The sequence below is a fragment of the Danio rerio genome, chromosome 18 (assembly GCF_049306965.1).
Source record: "Danio rerio strain Tuebingen ecotype United States chromosome 18, GRCz12tu, whole genome shotgun sequence".
NCBI classification, from domain to species: domain Eukaryota; kingdom Metazoa; phylum Chordata; class Actinopteri; order Cypriniformes; family Danionidae; genus Danio; species Danio rerio.
Genome location: NC_133193.1, coordinates 7,083,953 through 7,106,526, shown reverse-complemented (window position 1 = coordinate 7,106,526; position 22,574 = coordinate 7,083,953). Strand labels below are relative to the sequence as shown.

At 31.8% G+C, this 22,574-nt stretch overlaps 1 protein-coding gene across 1 annotated transcript in view; it reads right to left on the bottom strand.

Annotated features, from left to right (window-relative positions):
- The window catches only part of glg1b (golgi glycoprotein 1b), a 51,855-nt gene that overhangs the window by 20,042 nt on the left and 9,239 nt on the right, over positions 1-22,574 (bottom strand). The window contains 2 exon segments of the mRNA NM_001045395.1: positions 1,255-1,341; positions 2,908-2,937. Coding sequence (NP_001038860.1) covers positions 1,255-1,341; positions 2,908-2,937 — 117 coding nt within the window.

The following is a 22,574-nucleotide window of genomic DNA, read 5'->3' as shown; positions in this document are numbered from 1 at the left end:
GAACCGATCCAATCTCGATACCAAAATTCTGAGTATCGACCGATACAGATCCGATCCCGATACTGTGCTGGTTCTTTTATGTTTGTTTTTTTAACAAACATAATGCAGTTTCTATAGTTCTGGTGATGAACTCAAATGGCATCTTCTTTAAAATTAACAGACCTATAGACCTACTTTACAAGACAGATGGCACAATTTAACTAAAAACATGATGCTTGCTATAAACTATACATTATTTAAGCATCTGTGATCTGTTGTGGTCCAGCTTATATTTCCTCTTTAATGTTAGGGTTTTTCTTTGATGTGTTCTGGGCTACCACTATTGACCCTAAACGTTAGTAAAATAACCAGTCTTTTAGCAAAGCCTGATATTTTCCTGCAGGTTTGAAGCAGACTAAACTAAACCGTCTGAGACCAGTTTTACTTGATAAACATTCCCTTGCCTAAACTCGAGGTGAGTGAGATGGAGAAACTGAAAGCATGTTGGAACAATAATTTTTTTTATCTAAAAACTTATCTTATTGAAACATATTTCGTTTGGTGTAATTAGATGGTTATTTAAATGCACTTTTTGCTAGTCAGTTATCCACAAAATAAACAAGAATATTTGAGGTGAAGTTCAAAACAAGGTCTGTATATGCATCAGCGCACAAACTGACAAACAGGTCTGTTAAATAAAATATTAACATTAATAAAAGTACAGTAGTATATTGACAGTTTCAGAGTATCCTATATTAGGCTAAATTCTTTTCTGTAAATGACAATCCATTTTGGTCAACTACTTTGACCACAATGAGCCAGGCTTTACAATCTATTTGCAGCACTTAAAGTATTCCTATCGAAAGAATAAACTCAGTTGGAAGAAGGAGAGAACAGAAACTTATTGTGAGAATAATAAAGCTTTTTTTTTTAAGTTGGGCAAACATCGCATATTTCACAGAGCTAAAAGCAAGACAATTTCTTCTATTGTGGCTAGAGTGGTGCAGATGCTAGAACCCGCCTTTAAGCATGCGCGACGTCAGAAATTGTATGGCAAGTGTAAACACATGAATCAGATTTGGGTCACAATTAAAAGAACATGTAAATGGAGAGGCAAAAAAATCAGATTTAGGCAACAAATCGGAATCAGGCCTGACAGTGTAAACGAGGCCTTTGTGAATGTCGCACGCTCCAGGCTGCATGTAAATCGACGCAGTGCAGTCTTTAACTAAAACCTCTGAATAATTAAAAAAAAACTTTAAAAAGTAAACAAACCTCTAACATGGTGCTCGTACACACTTCCAGCGCCACAGACTCAAACTTCGGATCTGTGGTCAAGTTCAGCTTGTAGTTCCACAACAGCTGGAAAACAGAAAAGCAATATTATATACTGTATGCCTGATTGATATAGTCATGAATCAAACAAGATATTACAGTTGTAAACTTCTATTCTTTCTTTAAATAATGCTATGATTTCACCTTTGAAGACTTGAAATAGAAGGTAAGTCATGCAAGACTACTTTGACTCTATTTATGCTCAGAAAAGTCTCCAGTGCCCAATTTCTCCATTTTGCATTTCATGCTTGCACCATTTTGAAATGACATGAGGAAATTACTGTTCTTTCAAGGTTAAGTGCACAGTTTGGCTCTCTTTTTCTTTTGCACCAGACGAAAATCTAAATAAATCTAAATATCAATCAATCAATCAATCAATCAATCAATCAATCAATCTACCTATCTATTTACCTATCTATCTATCAATCTATCTATCATTCTATCTATCTATCATTCTATCTATCTATCTATCTATCTATCTATCTATCTATCTATCTATCTATCTATCTATCTATCTATCTATCTATCTATCTATCTATCTATCTATCTATCTATCTATCTATCTGTCAAGTTAATTATGAATTTAGTCCTGGTTCAGTCAGAGTTCATACAATATTTTTTATTTAAATTAGTTTACCTTAATTTTTTAAATTGTAAACTATTTTTTTTATGTGCAAAATTCTGACAATCTTAAGTCAATAGCTACTGATATTCAACATTCTTCAAAATGTCGTCTTGTTTGTTCATCAGAAGAAAACTACTCATAACGGTTTGAAACAAGAGGAAGGTGATTAAATCAGAACTATTTATTTTATTTTGGGATGATCTATGCCTTGTAATGGCAAATTATTTTCTTTCCTTTCACAAGGAATATTTATTAATGCAAAGACTAAAATTGAATAAAGTCAGACAAAGTCTTTTAATTGCTTTAATTCAATGGAGAATGATCAGTTTATAAAGACAGTCTCTGTTAGCAAAAGGATCTCAAGGATGGGGTCACTTACATTTTTATAAAGACATTTGATTCTGATGCATTTGATCTTTACTCTAGCAAAACCTTGAATCAATCATCAATATACAATCATCATCAACATTAAAAATTGCCATCACACCCTTTAACAGCGATGCTAACTAAAACTGCTGATCAAGTTTTCACAAGCACCAAAATGAGGTCTTCATCTTAATTATTACTCAAACTATGAGTCTTGCGTAATGAGACGAGTGACTCAGGCCTGAATCAGACGCCTAAATCTTCCTCATTTCTGATTTGTGGACGCCGCGGCCTTAATGAGAACATCAAAGGCATGAATGTAAGGAAAGGAGATCAGAAACAGATTCCTCTCTCGGGACGCCACCAAATTAATTGCAGGCTGCAGCCATCATTAGACAGTGATTAGGCCATTATTCTTCTCAAATTACTTGCTGATGTTGCTGCTCTCTAAATCCTGCTTTCTCTTGTAAAGCTAGAGAGAATCATTTTGGAGAGAATAACGCAGGTCTGGAAAATTGTTAAAAAGAGGAGAAGTGTGAGGAGTTGTGAAGGAGAAGAATAATATTATATTACTTATAATAAAGGGATTTCTGAGTACTTACATGGTTGCAGTCTGAAGCAATCTCTGTGTCCTGTAAAATGAAAAAAAAAGAGATTATTTTTTTTTATTTCTGCGGATTACATTTTTTTTTTCTCCTCATTTTCTGTCCTTATTAATTTTAAATAATTTCCCAAAGTGTTTTTGCATCTTTTCTAAAGTCAAATTTAAGCACCTCTCAAGACATTTTCATTTTTCATTTTTTTCTGCACGTGTGGCAAATTACATTTACATTTAGTTATTTAGCAGATGCTTTTGTCCAAATGTATTTACATCATGTGTGTATGTATGTATGTATGTATCGTGCTCAGCATAATTAAGCACACCCCATTTTAAAAATGATTGTTTTATCCATTTCTCAGTGAATATGGGTGATATATATTGGTGCATTTAAACAAAACAGATTTATTAAACAGATGTTATTTATTAAAATCAGACTTTAGTCACAGACACTTTAGAAATGGTAAGATAATACAATTAAATTAATACAAAATATTGCAAAAGCAAATGACAAACTACAACATTTCAACAAAATTGTATATATTTTTTGTTTCTCTTGAGTTTCTGCTCTTTTTGAAAAATGTATTTAATATTTTTTCCTAATATATACATTTGGGCTGCTAATTTTTAAACCATTATCGTAAGTTATTTTGTAAGATAAGCTCCAGATTTGGCTTCAGTATAGACTAATCTACTGTATATGCACAATATAATATTGTAACGCTTCCTATAGAAAATATTCATCTAAATAAGGGATTTGTTGGTTGTGTACTCATATGCTGAGCACTGTATGTGTGCATGCATGTATTTACATAGTTTATCACATTATGTCAGATGCTGCTTGTTGTTGTATACTATAATATGTTTTAGTTTTAAGTAAAAATTATGGTGGCTTGTTGTTGTTGTATGTTGTATGATGGCCAACATTGAAATACTGTCATTTACTCTCTTAAACAACTGCAATAAGTTTTTTTTATTATTATTTAAAGGTTAATTATTATTACCTATTTTAAGAAAGCAACAAGTACTTTATCCAAAACTTAAGGAATTTTCAAACCTTAAAAACACTAGATTAAACTTTAATGATTTACAGAACTTGTATGAACTTTGTTTCCAGCACTGAAGTTTTATGGTGTTGGAATTGAAGATGTTAAACAAGCCTAGGTTTAAACTTTAGCAGTACATTGAGTAAAATAAAATAAAATAAAATAAGATAAAATAAAATGAAATAATAAAAAACAAAATAAAATATATAAAAAAAATAACTGTTAAAAGTTAGATACAATAAATAAAAAAATAAAAAATAAAAAATATAAAACAAAAGCAAACTAAACAAACAAAATGAAACAAATAATTGCATTTTTAAAAAAAGAATAAAATAAAAACTTTGAAATGCATTTGCCAATATCTCCCACATTTCGATTTTTTTAAATCCCAAATTTATGAACTTGAAAAAAAAAAAAAAAACACAATAAATCTGAAACTGAAACAAAATTTAAATTAAATAAATAAATACAAAACAATATAAACAACAAAAGCAAATAAATAAATGACATAAAACAACATCAAATAAATAAATAGAAAAATTGAAAAACAACAAATAAAGAAAACATTAAACTGCATAAATTAATATCAACCACATCTCAATGTTTTTAAAGCCCAAATTCATGAACTTGGGATTTCTAGAACCCCTATGAACTTTATCTCCAGTGCTGAAGTTGTATGTTGTTGCAATTGTAAATGTTAAACAAGCTGTCATAAAAAATACAAAAAAAATAAATAAATAGAAAATCTAATAAAAAATAAATAAAACAAAAACATATAATACAAATACAAAATAAAATAAAATAAATAAATAGTCAAATTCAATTAAAAACAATAGAATAATTAAAAAAAAAAAAAAAAACCTTAACCAATACAAACCACATCTCAATGTTTTTAAATCCCAAATTCATGGACTGGAGAGTAGATTGACATTTTGTTTAAAGCTGAACAATTTAATTTAATAAATGACCATACCTTGAAGAATTACACACTCAGTCTTCCAATGCAGACACAATTTGAAAAAAAATATATATATATCCCATGCTCACACAAATGTCAAAAATATCATTATAAACAAAAGCCAAGCACGTTTTCTGGAACAGTTTTCTAATAGTACTCTTAATACAAAATCTACCAGCATTCCTATCTGCGTGTTAGGTCCAAGGGCTCTATCAAACTGTATGAGGAGACTCAACATGGAAACCGATGTGTACACCATGATTTTATAAACATTCACATTAATGTGTGATATGACTAAATTGGTCATACTATTTTCTCAATGCAAATGAGCAGTGGCTTGGACCTGAAAACAGTATCAACACAATTTAACAAGCAGATACCAAAACAATAAAATGAGCTACAACAAAAGTCCCTAAATAATGCAGGCACAGATACCGAAGATCTTTTGACCTCTGAAACCTTTAGTAGTTTTCCTCCCTCAAGATTCAGGATTTCAGTTTTCTCTTATTCTGGCTGGGTTTAGAGTTAGACCTATGTCTGCTCTCCGTCTCTAACCTTGCTCAGTAAACAACTGCTGAGTGACTCACAGAGCATGAAAATGCAATTAGTAATTGTCAGGGGACGACAACAACATAGTCAAACAGGCAAAAATCAATGTGCATTCGCATATAATCATCTAACAATGGCTTAACAATGACTTGTCATCCTCCGGTTGTCCTCCTTTAAGACGCGAACATCAAACCAAAGAGTTTCTGTCAGCGTGGAGCCGTGGAAACAAAACAAAGTATCGTGCATGTTTTATATTTGGGGGAAGAGTACAGTATAGGTGCATTTAAATCTGACTGAAATTGATTTGACCAAGAAAAGAAATAATCCACAGATTGAGGAGTATGTCAGCCTGGAATTAAACGGATCCCTAAGCTGACATTAAAAAAGTATCTATATTTCAATAAAAGGTTTATTAATTTTGTTTTTAATTTTTAAAACATCTCTAAATAATTTTTAGTAATTTAAAAATATTTGTTATTGTTTTTATTAGATTGTTATTTTTTATTATTGTTTTATTTTTTTTATTTAATCATATTTTTTATTTATTAATATATATCTATCTATCTATCTATCTATCTATCTATCCATCCATCCATCCATCCATCCATCCATCCATCCATCCATCCATCCATCCATATATATATATATATATATATATATATATATATATATATATATATATATATATATATATATATATATATATATATATATATATATATATATATTTTATTGTTTTATTTTTTTTATTTAATCATATATTTTTATTTATTAATATCTATCTATCCATCCATCCATCCATCCATCCATCCATCCATCCATCCATATATATATATATATATATATATATATATATATATATATATATATATATATATATATATATATACATACACACACACACACATACACAAAAAATATTATTATTTTTATTATCATTGTTGCAATTTTTATTATTAATAACGTTTTACTATTATTATTATTAATAATAATAATAATAATAATAATAATACAAATAATGACAACAACAACAAAATATGCATAATTATTTTTATTAATAATAATATTTTTATTAACACTAATAACAACAATATTTAATATGAATAATTAATAATAATAATCAACAATATTTACATTATTAGTATTAATAATAATATTATTATAATTATTATGATTAATAAATAATAATAACAACAATTAACATAATTATTGATATTACTGTTGTTATTATTATTATTATTAGCAGCAGCAGTAGTAGTAAAAATAAAAAATAACAACAATAATTGTTTTTATTTGTCATGTTTTTTCCTATAATTTTACTATAACTTTACTATGTTTTACTATAATTAACAATAATAACAATAATAATAATAATAATAATAATAATAATAATAATAATAATAATAACAACAATGTAGTTTTTTCATGATTTTAATTGATGTTTTTTTGGCATTCATTTATATAAAACCAAGAAGCAACATTCCATGAATGGTCTATCCCACCATAAAGTATCTGAACAGAGTCATGTCATCGCTCACATAACAGCACAGGCTGTAAATATAGGAGCAGGCCGATATCTGAGCTCAGCTCCACACCCAGATCAATCATCCAGAACTGGATATTTCTATTCGTACGTCAGGCTTCTGTGAATACTGTACAGAGCGGAGCCCACATGGATCATCTATCGATTCGGCAAGATTACACACTCCTTGCTTTCCTGTTTTAATGTGATAAAGGTTGAATCTGGACGTTTGGTTCGATAAACCGGCTCAATAATTCAGAGTTTGTATCATCAGCTGTATGGGATTCACTTGCTAGAACTACAGTAAATCCACTAGAGTTGTTATTAGTGGCATCAATCAAGTTTTTGTATCTTGTAATGTATTAAAAAAACATTAAAACGATCCAGGTATATGTGTGTTTGGATCATTTATAAATCAATGGCAGGAGGTACAGTTTAAATCTCATTGTAATGAATGTCAGTTCTAAATACATTTGCAGATATTCAGTAATACAGTATATCATGATATTGATTATGCGTGATAATTATTGTGGGTATTGGCCTTTTAAGAAGATTCAGATTGTAATTAGTGCTACTGCTTGAAAACTTAAAAGGTGCTGTATGTGAGTTTTTGCCTCTACTAAATCATTAAAATAGCATACTATGCTTGTGGATATTTAAGAATCATGCTAAGTAAAGATACTTGTTTATCTGAAAACAATGCACTAGCAAACACCAGAGTTACTCTCTATACCACATTGTGATGAAATCTTCAGCAAGATATATCACATTAGGAAATTCGGATGCCGTCATATGGCTATTTCTGAACCATTTTTCTCCATAATGCACATCAGGAAATGTGGTGAATTGATGTCTAGCTTGAAAAAAAAAACTACTTATTTATTTTATTATTATTATTTTTTTTTTTTACAAAACAAGACACTTTGTCAAATAATTAAGAGAAATGTTTTACCAGAGGGACAATGTCTTTTACCAAACACCCTTCTTAAGCAACCTGGAACAAAAATAAATTAAAAAATTGGTAAATTCCTTGTTTAGAAGGAAGGGAATCAAAATTAAAACCTCACTCTTGCTTTTGTGGATAGCCAAAACAATGGTTGTTGCAGAAGCTAACAACTCTGGCTCTTCTGAATGCTCAAACCCCATTGGCCATAATGAAAGCTCAAACCTCAAGAAAAAAAGTCAAAGTTTGACTTAACTTTTATAATTATTTCCATATATCATTATATTAAAGCAACAGGTTTATTCACTCATGTTTAAAGCCAACTAATAACTTTTATACAGTGAAGCATTCAGCATAGTCTTACAGCTCCCATGTAAGCTCAAACCGCATTGGCTCCTATATGGAAGCTCAAACCACACTGCTTCCTATGGGAAACAAACCTCATTGGTTCCTATGGAAATTCAAACCTCACTGGCTGCTGTGGTAGCTCAAACGTCATTGGCTTCTACATAAGCTCAAGTCTCATTGGCTCTTATGGAAAGTCAAATCTCACTGGGTCCTATGGAAGCTCAAACTTCTTTGGCTCCAACAAAAGCTCAGTTGTCATTGGTTCTTAAAGAAGCTCAAATCTCACTGGTCCCTATTAAAGTATTAAAGGTCAAACCACATTGGCTCCTAGGAACATCAAACTTCATTGGCTCCCGGGTAGCTCAAAATTCATTGGCTCCTATGGTAGCTACAAATGCTTAAACCCCAATGGTTCTTATACAAGCTCGAATCTCACTGGTTGCAACAGTAGGTCATACCTCATTGGCTCCTATGGAAGCTCAAACCTAGCTGGCTACAAAAGCTCAAACCTCATTGGATTCTATGGAATCTCAAACCTCATTGGCTCTTATGAAAGATAACATTTCATTGGCTCCTATGGAAGATCAAATATCATTGGCTCCCATGGAAGATCAAATATCATTGGCTCCTATTGAAGATCAAATATCATTGGTTCCCATGGAAGATTAAATATCATTGGCTCCCATGGAAGATCAAATATCATTGGCTCCTATTGAAGATCAAATATCATTGGCTCCTATTGAAGATCAAATATCATTGGCTCCTATGGAAGATCAAATATCATTGGCTCCTATTGAAGATCAAATATCATTGGCTCCTATTGAAGATCAAATATCATTGGCTCCTATTGAAGATCAAATATCATTGGCCCCTATTGGAGATCAAATATCATTGGCTCCTATGGAAGATCAAATATCATTGGCTCCTATTGAAGATCAAATATCATTGGCTCCTATTGGAGATCAAATTTCATTGGCTCCTATGGAAGATCAAATATCATTGGCTCGTATGGAAGATCAAATATCCTTGGCTCGTATGGAAGATCAAATATCCTTGCCTCCTATGACAGCTAACTGACTTTCAATTAATTGATGGAAATTAACACAATTATTGTTAAGGGTTTAATTTTTTGGGAGGAATTAACCCTTGAAATGCCAAATTACATGACTGCACACATTACAAACATCTTCATGATCTGACTGAATGTCCAAAAGGGTGGATGTGGAGTTCATTGCACACTTAAAAATATTCAAGTTGTATTTTCTGACAACGTTTATAAAGTTGCTTCATTTCTCTTCCCAAAAAGCAGTTGAGAGGGACAGAAATATCTGAGTGACACTGACAGCACTGGGCTCTGATTTGTCATAAGCAATAAGATGAAAGCGTAGACGAAACAAGCCAAGGATGAAGCACCATCAACAAGACAGCTTCAGTCAGCCTGAGACCTGATAAAAAGGTGAAGTTTCTCTCAGTCGGGGATTTGCTTGCGGCAGAACGCATTAAATGCTCTTTCATGCACAGATGAGTAACTCCACGACACCAGCCTTTAAATCTCCCCCTTCAGAGAAACCAGAGCGCATTACGATCATACTAGCATTACAACCACCGACAGCGTTTTCACCTCAGAGAAACCACATCAGGAGCTTGCTTCACGTGAAATGCTGATTTACAAACAACGGCTGAAGTGATTGTTTATTCATTTTTTCATTTTTGGCTTAGTCCCGTATTAATCAAGGGTCGCCACAGTGAAATGAATCGCCATCTTATCCAGCATATATTTTACACAGCGGATGCCCTTCCTGGCGCAACCCAACACTGGGAAACACCCAACACTCTTGCATTCACACACATACACTACGGCCAATTTAGTTTACTCAATTCACCTATAGTGCATATGTTTGGACAGTGAGGGAAACCGGAGAACCTGGAGGACCAGGACTCAAACCAGGGACATTCTTGTTGTGAGGCAACAGTGCACAACACTGAGCTACCATGTTGCCCACAAATACACCAAAATAACAAAATAAATTTAAAATAAAATAAAAAATAAACAAAAAATAAAATAAATACAAATAGACCAAATAACTCTCGTTTAAAATAAAATAAAAACTGAACAAAAATAAATAATATAAACAAACACAAACAGACCAAAATAACTCACATTTAAAATAAAATAAAAACTAAACAAAAAAAATAAAAATAAATACAAATAAACCAAATAACTCTCATTTAAAATAAAATAAAAAACTAAACAAAATAAATAATATAAACACACACAAATAGACCAAAATAACTCACATTTAAAATAAAATAAAAACTAAACAAAAAAAATAAAATAAATACAAAGACCAAATAACTCTCATTTAAAATAAAATAAAATAAAAACTAAACAAAAAAAAATAAATACAAATAGACCAAATAACTCTCGTTTAAAATAAAATAAAAACTGAACAAAAATAAATAATATAAACAAACACAAACAGACCAAAATAACTCACATTTAAAATAAAATAAAAACTAAACAAAAAAAAAATAAAAATAAATACAAATAAACCAAATAACTCTCATTTAAAATAAAATAAAAACTAAACAAAAAAAATAAAATAAATACAAAGACCAAATAACTCTCATTTAAAATAAAATAAAATAAAAACTAAACAAAAAAAAAAATACAAATAGACCAAATAACTCTCATTTAAAATAAAATAAAAACTAAACAAAAAATAAAATTAATACAAATAGACCAAATAACTGTCATTTAAAATAAAATAAAAACTAAACTAAATAAATAATATAAACAAACACAAAGACCAAAATAACTCGCATTTAAAATAAAATAAAAACTAAACAAAAATAAATACATAAATAAATAAATACAAATACACTAAATAACTTGCATTTAAAGTAAAATAAAAAACTAAAAAGAAATAAATAATATAAACAAACACAAATAGACCAAAATAACTCGCATTTAAAATAAATTTTAAAACTAAACAAAAAATAAATAAATATAGACCAAAATAACTCACATTTAAAATAAAAAACATAAAAAGAAAACTTAATTCAAAATATTAATAAAATATAGTGTACTTAAGAAAACATTAGACTTTCTGCAGTTATAAACATAAACAGCTTAGAAATAATATAAATTGATATAAAATTGCACTGAGCCTGCTGTTTAATGCAACTCTCTGAATGTTAAACCAATTTACTGAAGCTTCTCAATGTATTTTTGTGAATCCAAAGCGACTGTGTTCAGACTCACAGGAGAAGCAGTGCAAATGCCTTTGTTTAACGCTATATGCTGTAGCACAACCACTTAATGGCCTGCCAAGTGCAATAACCACAGCACGACACTGAAAGACATGAAAAGCAGAGAGAAGATAAAGCCAGCGCCTGTTCGCCTCTGGTTTGTGTTTTCCGTCTTTTAAAGTCAGGTGCAGCAGTAAATGGGAGATAATACAGTAAAAAAAGCAGAGTGAATGATGATAATGCGGCATGCTTATTTTTATTTTAAGTGAGAAACTGACAGTTTCGTAAACTATTTATTTGGCAGGGGAAAGAAAACATTAGATAAAAATGTACAAATGAAGGCTTTCGATACTTTTTGTAGTCTTAAACAAGCCCAGCTGAATGTTTGTGAATATATTAGACACCAAAAGCAAATATCACAGCGAAAAACATAAAATTAAAACCAAAAAAAAATTAACAACAGATAACAAGTACATGTAAAAGCCTGATAATAAATATGCAAACATAATAAATTAATACTTTTTATGTTAAAATAAAAAAAAAATAATTAAAAAAATTAAAATAAATTGTGTAAAATTACAAAATGTAAATTCGACATTTAAAATAAATGTTTATATAACACCAGTACACTAACACACAATAAAAATATTCTGAAGTGATTTGTAAAATGTATTTATTGTACACACACATATATACTATACGAGCAATATAACATTCGTATCAGTGCGATGTGGCTATATATCAGCACTGGTGGAAGCAGTGCGTTGACTTTAGTGACCCACCAGGAACGATATACAGCCACATCACACTGCTACGAATGTGATATTGCGTTTATACAACAGTTCAACGGCATAATCGTTTAAATAAAAAAATAAAAATCAAACACGGAGAGTCTCAAAATCCTTTTGTAATGCCGCTGCTTTGTTTACACTGCAAGATGGATCGGCGACAGGGGCTTTCACATTGCATGACTTTATATTAGGAAGAATCGCTGACAATTTCATCCAAACCCCGTCTCACAGCCAAAAACACGTAGTATATCTTTTGTTGTTAACTACATAACGAGAAAGAAGCCTTTAATGGGGTAAAAAATGTACATACTTGCTCACCTGGGTTTGAAGGAAATTAGCAATTTCTCCTCAACTTTCTTTTTTAGCTTTCTGTAGGGAATGCCAAACAAACACGGGTGCTCCTGTCAAATCTCCACTAGTTTTTCCTCCATTTCTTGGGTCCAAATAAACAGAAAATGAGCGTTTAGTGTTTTTATATATATATAACTAAATATTTATAACAAATTATGTTTATACAAAGTGATATAAAATTAAGTTTTGATTATTGTGTGTGTGTGTTGTGTGTGTGTGTGTGTGTGCACGTGTGTGTGTGATTTACAGCACACATTCACTTAATCTACAAGTTCTAGAAATCTCTGGCAGTGCTACAAGCCAGTGTTGCCAACTATTTTCGATGAAAATTCGCTAAATGTTGCTAGATTACATCATACGCCAATTTGCATATTACTGACGTCATCACGTCCAACCGTTTGTTTGTTTAACAGCCTATGGTCAACAAAGGGGTACTTATATTAGCACTACGCTTTATATATGCATGTCGATTTAACTAAATGTATTGCTTTTTGAATGCAGTATATCAGTATAGATGTGTAGTGAATTTGCAGTAATCTCTCAGATGTAATAAACTCAGTTCCGAAACTGTCACTAAAATATCTGTATTTGTGAACAAGGTCAAATCAAATTGTTAAAATAAAGGAGAAGCAGATCGGTTTGACTGTACAATGGAAATACCTCACACTTCCGGTGCTAAATCATTTGCCATCGGTACTCAGAGGTATGATCTGCTCCCATGCTGCAGGTGGGAGAGACTGCTGTACGAGGACTGGGCTGCCTGTCAGTGCTGAGGGGGAGGCAGGGGCCGACGGCATCACCCGCAGCTCGTTGAGAAGAGTAGGGATGGTACAATATGGGCACATGACAGTCTATTCAAAATCTCCAGTAGCACACAAAAAAGTTGACAAATTTGTTACTAGTCACTTTTTGGAAAATTTTTCGCTAAGGGGGTCTGAAAAGTTGTTAAATATAGGGACAAAAACACTAAGTTGGCAACAGTGCTACAAGCTTGTTTCAAATAAAATGTATAAAAATATATATAAATATATTATATAAAAATAAAACAGCTTAAATAAAATGAAAGCTATTTTAATACAATTACTGACATTTTTAATTAAAATGAATCATATTTCAGATAATAAAAAAATCCCAAAAAACTACCATACTGTAATCTTTATAAAGCGTAAAGAAAACCAAATAATTACAATTTATTTATTATGATTTATTTTTATACAATTTATGAAAACGTTTGAGTATTTCAGAAAAAATAAGTACATTTTATTGGATGTGTGTATTTGTGCATGCATTTACAGATTTACAGCACGCATTCACTTAATCCTATCTCTCCAAGTTGAAGAAACCTCTGCCAGAGCTACAAGCTTTACACCTGTTCTTACAATAGAGAAGTAAACAAGAACAGACGCTCCTCATTGCCATTCCTGCTAAATCTTTCATGTGACAAAGCTAACAAGACAGAAACTGCCTGTAGGATGTTTATTTTTAGGTGTCAACTTTGTTCAGAGAACTGAAAGTCGCAATGAAAAACAATCTGCACATCAAACCAATGGAAAACTGCTAACCCATAAACAGAAAAGGCCTGTGCTTTCTATTTTAATAATGTTTTGCAACTCAATTGATGGATCTAACTTCTGTAGACAATTGCAGTAACCTATATTACTGTCTGTTCTTACCAGGTATGACAAAACAAAAACTCTTTATAGTCATCAAAAGGCAACAAAAATATATATTTTATCAAAATTGGCTGAAATTATGTTATTCTTTTTCATAAACAGAGTCTCTTCCTCGTACATGGAATACTCATTTACAAGGATTTGGTTATTGATAATTTGACATAATCCAGAATCGTTTCATTCTTCAAAACTGATCTGAGAGTTGCTGTTTGGTAGCTTAAACCTGCTCTGAAGCAGGAGCTTATTTCATATTCACAGGATTAGATCGGGTCATGCCAAGCAAAGGTAATACTTAAAGTATTTACCAAATGCTGATATTCACTCATTCATAGATTCTTCTTCAGCTTAGTCTCTATTTCAGAGTTCGCCACAGCAGAATGAACCACCAACTATTTAAGCACGTTTTACGCAACAACCACAAACCCACTACTGGGACACACCCATACACTCACGCGTTCACACATACACTATGGCCAGTTTAGTTCATCCAATTCAGCTACAGCACATGTGTTTGGACTTGTGAAAATGGAAAAATAGTCATTTAAATATAGTCATTACAGTCAATATAGTCCAAAAATTGTAATTTTAAAAATTCTATAATAATAAAAAAAATTTTATAAGCTTTAAAAAAAAAGGAATAAACAAAACTGTTTTGTAATCTACTTTCACAGGGGTGGTCCTACCCAAGGGGTTCAAAGAGAACATTTATAGACTTTTAGATACAAACATGTATTAACCCAGCTTTAGTACAATTTCTGTGTGATAATAGACATGGACAATATACTCATTGTTTTTTTAGGAATGATAATTTATAGGGTTCCTGCACAGATTTTGACAAGTATATGCCGGTGATTTGATGCTTTGCAAAAGTTGCAGACACCTACCGATGTCAAAATGTTTTTTTTATGCAAAATTATTCTAAGCAGCCAGTTATGCCTTACGCCACATGATTAAAGGTCCCATGAAGTGCTTTAAAACATGCATTTTTAATCAATGTTTGATGTAATCTCAACTGAAAAATGAAGAGAGGGTGGGACATAGTGTAGCTCCTCCCCCTTTTTAATAAAACAGCCAATAGCGTTTTGTTTCATCTCAGCTCTGCCAGTGAAAATTGGTTGAGCTCAAGTACCTCAAGTGAAAAGCAAATGAGAAGCATCTTTCTAGGGGGCGGGGCATGTCAGATACTAGAGAGCATTTGATTGGGTATGATGTGATGAGAAACTGCAGTATAGGTTGACGTGAATAAAACTGTTAATGCATTTAGGCGGAAATGACAAACTACAATCTTTACAGGTTTATATTAGTTTTATATCTTCATTCAATCATTTTCTTTTCGGCTTAGTCACTTTACCAATCTGGAGTCGCCACAGCGGAATGAACCGCCAACCCATCCAGTATATGATTTCAAGGACTGATATATCTGCCCTTTATGACACATGCAGCGATCTCAGATCAGTTCATCCAAATATTTTAATCTGATTCACAAACTTGTATGAAGAACCAAATTAGCCAGAGATCAGTTATCAAGATTAACAGATCCAGGATCTGCAAAATCATTTTAGATTGTTTAAGTGTGGTATAAGGAACGAACCCCAGAGAAGACAGTAATAGTTTCTGGAATTCAGATTATTATGTAAACTGTCAGCAATAAAATGTGTGAAAATATAAAAAAAATCTGAGTAAATATATAAAATAAAAATGTGTCTACTCATGCGGTTTTGTTTTAAAGTTTTCTTTTAAGTTTATGTGGTACATGATACTTTATTTTATTCATTTATTCATTTTTTGTTTAGATTTTTTACACTAAGTAAATTTTTAAATGCATATTTTATTGCATTTTTGTTCACAATTATTTTATTTTAAAATAAATAAAGGGATTTAGCTTTCTATAATAATCCTGCTACAGTGAAGAAAAAGAACCAGATTTCGCTGCATAAAATTTTCAAAAATAACTTAAAAAGTGATATTCTGTAAAGTTGCCATCATATTTTACATTTTAGTGCTTTTCTATATTTTCCATATTTTTAGGTTTTTCCATAGTCATCACAAAGCAACAAAAGTTCTCCAAATATCATGCTGTTGAGGTCAAAAACATGTCTTGTCTTTGACTGAAGCTGAAAAACGGAAAAGGACGAGTCACCTCATGATTGCTGTCCCGTTCTGTGATTGCAACACATTTGATACTGACAGTCAGAATCAAAACAATGCTATCTGACCGCTTCTCCTCTGACAATTGCTGTCAGATGCTCGTCTCCGTTCAAGCCATACTAGGATTTCTGCACCATTAATCAAAAAGAAAGCAATTATTCAACACTGACCCTTCACCAAACATACAGGGAAGCTGTCAGAAACACGTCCGAATCATATTTCATCATCGAAATCTATTGGAGATGTGACAGAAATTAAACTTTAAACTCAACTTAAAACTATTAGGTGACTTGCTGCACAGCTTTTTTTGAGTTGACTCAACTTTTAACCCAAATACTGCACTCGGCTTTGAGTCAACAAAAATGCATGTTTAGCACTATTATTGACATTACAATAAATTATTTTCACAAACACAAACTTATCAACCCCCTCCCCCAAAAAAACTCTTAACAAAAAAAGGTAAATACTTGTAAACTGCATTGTAATTTATTTTTCATGGATCGCACATGGTAGTTATGTTTTTATTTATTGCGTGTTTTTTTAAAAAAACTGTTATGACTGAAAATGATGCATTGAATATAGCCAATGCTGCAGATATATAAAGTTAACTTAAATAAACAAACCATTAAAAAAAAATGGAAAATCAATGTAATCTTAAACAAACAATCAAAAAGTCAAATATTTGTCTTTTTTTAATGTTTTGTTTATTTATGTTACTTTCATATCAGCAGCATTGGCTATTATTGGTGCGCGGATTGTGGTTATATCTGTGGCCATTGCAGATGATCCGGGGGTCAGGCGGGTTGCGGATGGAGGACAATAATTAAGGATTTATGCTTTGTATTTTTTAAAACACATTCTTTAAAATACATGTGTGTTTTAATTTTTTTTATCAGGCAAACAGGCCCTAATTTGCATGCTATCTTTTTTTTTTTTTTAAATAATCGCGTAGTGGGGGTACAATTGTTAAAGCAGACATGGAGACGAAACAGATCAGAAACTTAAAAAGGGAGAATCAAAAACAAGACAAAATGAAGGAAAGAAAAGTGGTTAACGACGATGAAGTGCTGGGTATGTATGCAATATGCAATTCCTGTAAAGTGTTTTATGTACATGAAAGCCACAAGACCGGTACTTCAAATATGAAACCTCATGTGTGTGTTAAATCGAAAGGCTGGTCAAGTCAAAATCAGACAAGCACTTTAAATTCTTACATTTGTCAGGACAGCAAATAATACCACTGAAAGTTAAGTCTAGTCTGATGGTTGCATGTGTGGATCTGTGCTGCCTTGATATACGCCCCTTCGATGTCGTCAGTGGCAAGGGATTCCTCCAAGTGGTCCAAAGACTAATAAACATCGGTGCCATGTACGGTGCAGTTGATGCTGATGCTATCATGCCCCATAGCCAGACAGTTTGTGACAGGGCAAAGCAGCAGGCAGCAACTGGTAAAGAAAAACTTTTTCTATGGACAACGTCTATTTGATTTTATTAATAAATGTTCATTTGAAAACTTTTACGATTAGCGTATTATTTTACTATCAGAGATGGCAGATTAGCTCACTGAATCTGCTGTTAATAATGAACGATTCCACACTGACCTATCATCATGCCTAAAACAAAAGAATTGAATTATTGAAGTGACGATCGGGTGCGGGTCGGTGCGGATATATTCAGATAAAATTATATGGGCGGGCGGGTGGCGGATGGATGATTAGTATGAAGCCGCGGATTCGGGTGACATTTCAGCTGATCTGCGCATCTCTATTGGCTATATTTTATAAATATTATTCAGTATTATACAATAATTACAATAGTTATTTATTATGAAGCAATACTTTCTTTTAATTCATGCTGACTTAAAAAACAAACACTGATTACCATAATGAGTATAGTACAAATATGTTGTGCTTAAATAAAATGAAAGCTATTTTAAGACAAACACTGACATTTTACATTAAAATAGAGTTCCAAATAAATAAATAAAATATATGTAAAAACGTAAATGTAAAAAAAAATAATAATGACAATTTATTTATTACAATAATTTACAATGGATGTCGTATTGCCTTTAATTTACTTGGAAATTTACACAAGAAATATTTTAACAATTTAAATAAAACAAATTGAAAATGAGAATCTAGCTTGTTGTTTGGTTGTTCATTTAATAAAGTTCAATAATGACCAGAACATTCTTGATATCAAATAGAAACAAAAATGTCTAAGGTCACAGAATAATTCAAATAAAAGTAGTTTGATGTCATTGGCCTAAGTTAAGTTGAAATAACTCAAATGTGTGGAAATATGTACTTTAAATTCAACTGTGAAAACTGGAATGAAGCAGAGTGAAATCTTTTACTAGAACTTCAACTATGTCTAACTGCTTTGACACAATCTTATAAAAGCGATGTAGTTAAATAATAAAGATGAATTTAATTTTTCGGTCACAAAGGCGGCATACAATTCTCATAAAAATCATAATTTATTATTATTATTTTAACTCATTACTTCACATTTCAATTCAGTTAACACACTGCTTTGTATATATAAAGCAATCATCAAGCAGCATCAGGTCTGATCCAGTCAAGACCACCAAGCCTCAGTCCTAAAGAGCTGTCAAAACCACAAGACGTGTGGCCTCGCTCTCAGCGGGACACTGAACGACTTCATTCCACTTCATTTCAGATTCATTAGCGCTTCACACCAACACTTCCTCCATTTACAGCCAACAAAATCACACACATAAACACCAGACAAGAAAAACATGCGCAGACACTATCGGCTAGCAGCTCCTCCAATTCATTCTGTTAAATCCAGAATTTCAAAATGATAAGCCCTCCTGTGAATTTCTTTTTCTTTTTCAAATATTTCCAAAATGATGTTTAACAGAGCAAGAATTTTTTCACAGTATTTCCTATAATATTTTTTTCTTCTGGAAAAAGTCTTGTTTGTTTTATTTCAGCCAGAATAAAAGCCGTTTTTTAATTTTTTTTTTAACTATTTTAAGGTTAAAATGATTAGCCCTCTTAAACAATATTTATTTTTGATTGTCCACAGAACGCCTAAAACAAACAGTCACATTTTTCTAATTAAAAAGTGAAAATAAATAACTTGCACTTTTGGAAACAAAAAAATATATATTTTCAATGTTTTTCAAATTAAAATAGGAACATAAGCAGTATCTCTGCTGAATTAAATAGCTCTTGTATATCCTGTAAATAATATTATGTAAATAATCTGTAAATAGTAAATTTAATGTAATGTAAATATACAACCCAGGCTCATTCTGAAAACCTACCATTATATATATATTTCTAGAGAGCACCAAATACGTCCCAGGAGGTATATTTTTTTTGCAGATTTTGTTTTCACGAATCCAATGTGTACCATGTGTAAACTTTTCAAGATCTCAGATTTCTCCAGTGAGTGCTATTTACGCCTGCTGTTCTCGCATAAATCCACCAGAGGCCGCTATCGACTGACTGACCGACGGACTGACACACCCTCCTCCTTCCCTAAACCCAACTAATAATGCTTTCAGAAGCACAGATTGACCCGCCCACCCACTTCCCTAAACCCAACCCGCAGTTTTCAAAAGCAATCCAGAAACAGAAAAGCCCTCGTCTGATTTTTACCCTTGTTTTTTAGATTTACCACATTCTCACCCTGCTACATGTTTATTTTATTCTTTGGATTCTGTTTTTGTTTTACCCGCTTTCTGAAACCATTCTTCGCCAGACTCCAACTCCATCGTCATGGTCAACTTCTCTCTACGTCCCAAGTCTGCCGACATGGCAAGCTACTGGACAAACTGGTAACAGCGGGAAAGCCATCCACATGGAGGTAAGCGGTCATTCCACTTCGTATTGTTCGTTTAAAAGACAAAATACAGCCATACAAACTTCTGATTACATTATTTGCGATCTCCAGGAATGTATACAGGGCTATATTTTCAGAATGAGCCTATGTTGAAAATATGCCATCTCAAGGCATCTCTGGCACAGCTTCCAATCATCGTCTATGTAGTTAAATATAAGGCTCAAGAATGGGTCTATTGTCCTATTTAACCAGAGATCAGATGGCTGCAAAGTGTCCGCAGAAGTATAAATCAAGGCTTAACAGAGCAGGGTCACAAGACTTCACATGCGGTAGAGAAAAGTAATCGGGAAAAAAAAAAAAACCTGGAAAAATTTGATCGATTATAGGTTTTAATCGCCCAGCCCTACTAATAACTCAGGAGGGCTAATAATTCTGACTTCAACTGTATATCGCAAAAAATCTAAATATCGAGATGCCCATCCGGCCCCCCCACACTATATTGTGCAGCCCTACTGTGTATGAAACAAATGTTTGATTAAGAGCTAAGCTTTTCGGTTGACTTTATCAGGACGTCTCCTCTCAGTGTGAGATCCCCGTGGGAGGGTCTCATATCAGTCACGCTGGCGGCTTTGTTTACAACAAACCCACCGCGGCATCCCACCAGTACAGCAGCCTGCTAAAAATGCAAATGAAAGTGATCCAGACGTGCCGCATCTGAACACCGAACCTCCTGCCGTCGAGGGTTAGTTCTCCAAAAAAGCAGAGCGGAGGGGTCTGACCTCAGAGAGATTTATGGACATCATTTACCTCTTCAGAAGGCCACAGCTGTTGCCGAGCCTCTGCAAAGCAATTATACCAATAATTAGAGCTTGGGTCTGGAGCTCTGAAGCAACCGTTGGTGGGCAAATGAACTTGGCATGCAGGAGGAGTGAAGGAGAGACGAGTATAGCGTCTTGATGTTTCATTCATGCAAGCATTATTATCATCGTTGAAATCCTGCCAATGCCAGAAATGTAGTAAATCACATAATGCAATGCTACAAGCATCAGTACAGCACATTTTTGGAATTGGCAGGATTTAAAAGATGATAATGATGCTAGTATGAAGTATATATATAAAATAATTAAAGTGTGTGTGTGTGTATAGATAGTCAGAATTATTAGTTCCCCTGTATAGATTTTTCCACAAGTTCTGTTCAATGGAGAGAATTTTTTAACACATTTCTGAATGTGTCAACACATTTTGTTTAACAGTGGTTTGTTCTGTGTGTGTATATATATATATATATATATATATATATATATATATATATATATATATATATATATATATATATATATATATATATATATAATATCTGGAATAAAACAAATAAGACTTTCTCCAGAAGAAAACTATTATAGGAAATACTGTGAAAATTTCCTTGGTCTGGTAAACATCATTCGGGAAATATTTGAAAAAGAAATTCACAAGAGGGCTAATCATTTTGACTTAAACTGTGTATATATAATAAATTATCCTATATGTTCAGAACATTAAGCCTAAAAGTGCTAAAAAAAGTGCTAAATATGTGCATATATATATATATATATATATATATATATATATATATATATATATATATATATATATATATATATATATATATATATATATATATATATAATTTATAGTATTATTCCAAGTAAAAAATACTTATATATGCACAATAAAACTTACATAAAACTACACAGTACTTGCCTAAAATACTAAAAATCAATTCAAATAAATAAATGAAGAAATACACATACTACCACGACACTATACATCAAAAATTACAGCAATACAAAAAATATACATAATATATAATATGAAAAAAATACAAAAATATAAATATAACATAATATAAAATAAAAAATAGAATTAAGATAAAAAAATATTACAGATTAAAGTTAAAAAGTGAGAGAAATGTAACAATTTTCTATCCATTACAATACATCCTGTAAATTTGTTTATGAGAGTAAAAAAATAAATTCCATTTTCCCACGATTTACAAAAACAAAACACTACTAAAATGTAAATAGTTAGTTTATTTACTGCAAACTATTTTGTCAGACATATTGAAAACAACATGTATTTAAAACAAATAATTGGGTATCACTTTTGTTTGATGGTCCCTATATAGAAGTACACTGTTAGGTTAGGGTTAGTGACATGTACTTGCAAAGTTTCCTATAGTCGGTTAAATGTCCGTTGAAGGAGCATATCAACAGATATTAAGCAGACAGTCTA